This window comes from Manacus vitellinus, unplaced genomic scaffold (genome assembly GCF_001715985.3).
Source record: "Manacus vitellinus isolate BGI_N305 unplaced genomic scaffold, ASM171598v3 scaffold_160_pilon, whole genome shotgun sequence".
Taxonomy (NCBI): Eukaryota; Metazoa; Chordata; class Aves; order Passeriformes; family Pipridae; genus Manacus; species Manacus vitellinus.
The window spans coordinates 104,996-107,925 of record NW_021939129.1 but is presented as its reverse complement, the minus strand read 5'-3'; the positions used below and the strand labels follow the sequence as shown (position 1 = coordinate 107,925).

Sequence of the window (2,930 nt, the reverse complement as noted above, 5' to 3'; positions counted from 1 at the left end):
CTTACCTGGCCGCCTGCAAAGATGACGGGAGAGCTGGATGGCTTGGGTCGGTACGGGATGGTGACACCCTTCGGGGGAGACTGGGTGACAGGCAGAGAGGGCAGGTCAGACACCGAGGGCCACTGGCACCAACAGCCCCCTCCCCGCACCCCAGGGCTCTGTTTCAGCTTCCCAACTGGCCATCTGGGGGACCCACAGCAATGATATTTCTTCCCCATCCTGGGCACAGGGCCCGGGAGCAGAGCAGTGGGACAGCTCAGTGTCACTGTGCCGGGCAGCACGACCGGTCACCGTGAGCAGCTCTCGAGGCCCCGCTCGACCCTGGTTTTAAGCGGCTCCAAGCCTCACCTGGATGAGGCTGTAATCCCCAGCTATCCCTTTATCCCCCAGCAGTCATTTTCTCCACCCTCAGCGTTTCCACCCCGGGAGGAGACATGGCTGCCAAGGGCAGTGGGATCCCCTGCACAGGCCTGAGGAGGGGCCCTACCTCAAGCATGACGACGCAGATCTGTTTGACGCACTCGATGATGGACTGTGGGATCCCAGCAATGGTGATGGCTCGCTCAGTCGAGTTGGGCAGCATGTCCCCTGCCACCTGGACCTGTGCCCCCGTGCTCTGCCAAGTCGAGGGTTAAAAATAACCGGTCAGACCCCAGGGAGGGCTGTGACCTCAGCGATGAACCCCGTGGATGGTTATACATAGCCAAAACTGCTCCCCCCTCCTCCTTTTCCCCCCCAAAATAAAGTCCTTTAATCCCAGTTGGATACAAGTCAGGCACTGGGAGCCCGAGGCAGCAGAGGGGGACCTGGGCTCAGCCTGTCCCTGTAACCCAAGCCAAGCCCATCTCTGTGCCAGTAGAGCTGGGCAGAGTTAATCCAGCAGCACTCAGTGCTAAATGGCATGGGCGAGGGCAGTGTGGGCCTGGTAGCACATCTCCCCCTCCAAAAACTGGGAGAAGACTGGGGAGGGGGCACTCAGGAGCCATGGGAAGGAGGGGGGAGCAAGAACCCAGGTGTCCAGCTGTGGGGGACAGCACTGGGCAGGGAAGGGTCTGCCTCGAGTCTCAGTTTCCTGAGCACTAAAAATACAGGGAGCTCCAAAACATCCCAGTAATGCCACGTCCCTGTCACATGGTACCATGGGGGGGTACTCAGAGGCCCATGGACCTCCCCCCCGGGGTGGCCACCACGCACCTCTCGGATCTCCTTGATCTTGCAGCCTCCCTTCCCAATGAGGGACCCGCACTGGCTGGCAGGGACCACAAGTCGGAGGGTGACCGGGGGCCGGCTGGCAGCTGTGCTGTTGGTCATGGAGCTGCTGATGTCCTGTGAGGAAGAGGAGGGGCTCAGAGGGGGTGGCCTGGCCTGGCACAGCATCCCCGCTGGAACGGCACCGGCACGCGGCGGGGACGTGCCCAGCACAGGGACAGGGAGATGATGCTGGCACCAGGAGCCCCGGCCAAGGTGACCTCGGGGCTCTCCCAGTCCCATTTCCCAGGGATTCCTTAACGGCCACATTTTGGGGAAGCAGCAGCCACACTCTGTTGTCTCAGTGGAAACGGGGGTTTAACCACCCCCAGCCCCTGGATGGGTCACACCTCAGCCGAGTGAGAACTGGCTGTGTCACTGCTGGCGGGGGGACAAGGGCTGGGGGCTCAGACTCCACAGCTCCCAGGGCAGCACGGAGCCTCCCGCTGCACCAGGGATCAAGGCAGGAGCTCCGGGAAAACAATCCCTGCGCCGATTACAGCGGTCATGTGCTGGCAGGGGGAGGGGAGGCACAAGGCCAGGGCTCAACTGACCTACTAAAAGCAAAGCTTCAGTTCCAAGGCCGCTGCCCAGGGCCACACTCGGCCGTGGAGCCCTTGGAGGACTCCGGCTCTTGGCGTGTGGCACAAACGGCTCTGGGCTCTGCAGCCTTTTAGGCGAGAGCAGGGGGGTTTGGGGACAGAGCTGCCAGCACAGGGCTGTTCCTCCCAGGGAAGTGTCCCAAATCCAAAGGGCAACAGGATTTGTACCCATACAGGCGAGGTGAGGGTTACAGAGCTCTGCCCCACACCAGGCAAGAAGCACTCCCATCTCCCAGTGCCTCCAGTGCAGAGCAGGATGGAAACCTCCTCAACATCGCAGCCCTGAGCAGGCTCTAATGCCCACAGACAGGATCCAGGTTATCGAGGATCAACATCCCCCCTAGAAGTTGCAGATTCAGTGGGACCAGGGGCATGGTGCAGCTCCTCCTCCAGTGCTGCACAGCTACACCTCAAGCTCCCTCCTCGGTGGGGTGAGGGATGGAGACAAGCTTTGGTCCCCACTGGGGCACGTAAGAGGGGAAGTGGCACCAGGACGAGCAGAGCCAGGGGGATTCCAGACCCAGCTCTGCCCAAAGCTGTTTAACCAGTGCCCAGGGAAGTCCCTGCAGGGCTCTGGCTCTGGCACTGCCTGGACCTTGACCCAGCTCCCAGACGGGCAAAGATCGGGGGCCCCACAGGGAAACACCGGCCATCCATGTGGAAATGGCCCATCCTGCTGCTCAGCCCCAGCAGGACAAACCCAGCAGGGACAAAGCCCTCCTGGGTGCAGACCCCCTGGCACACAGGGGTCAATTTACCCCGGGGAAGGGGCAAACGGGGGCAGCGACTGCGGTGAGGAGGGGGCTTGTGCTGCAGACACACCTCTTCCAGTTTGTCAATGATCATCGCAAAAGCTTTGAAGATGGCGTTGGTGGGTCCCGCGAGGGTGATGATACGCTCGGGGCAGTTCCCTTCCGAGATGTTGATGCGAGCTCCGCTCTGCGGGAGGCAAACGCCACCTCAGCGCTCCGGGCTCCCCTAGGGCATCCGCGGGGCAGCCGGAGTTCCCCAGGATCCCCCGCTGGGGACCAGCCCTCCTCCCTGCCTCCCTCCCTCCTCCCTCCCTCGGCTCGGGCAGCC

General features: G+C 62.3%; 1 protein-coding gene across 1 annotated transcript in view; it reads right to left on the bottom strand.

The window, feature by feature from the left end:
* Positions 1-2,930, bottom strand: part of PCBP2 (poly(rC) binding protein 2) — a 13,651-nt gene that overhangs the window by 9,835 nt on the left and 886 nt on the right. Inside the window, exons 4-7 of the mRNA XM_029958627.1 lie at positions 2,673-2,809; positions 1,195-1,326; positions 488-616; positions 6-80 (exon numbers count right to left, since the gene is read on the bottom strand). Coding sequence (XP_029814487.1) covers positions 6-80; positions 488-616; positions 1,195-1,326; positions 2,673-2,809 — 473 coding nt within the window. The remainder of the gene's footprint in view (positions 1-5; positions 81-487; positions 617-1,194; positions 1,327-2,672; positions 2,810-2,930) is intronic.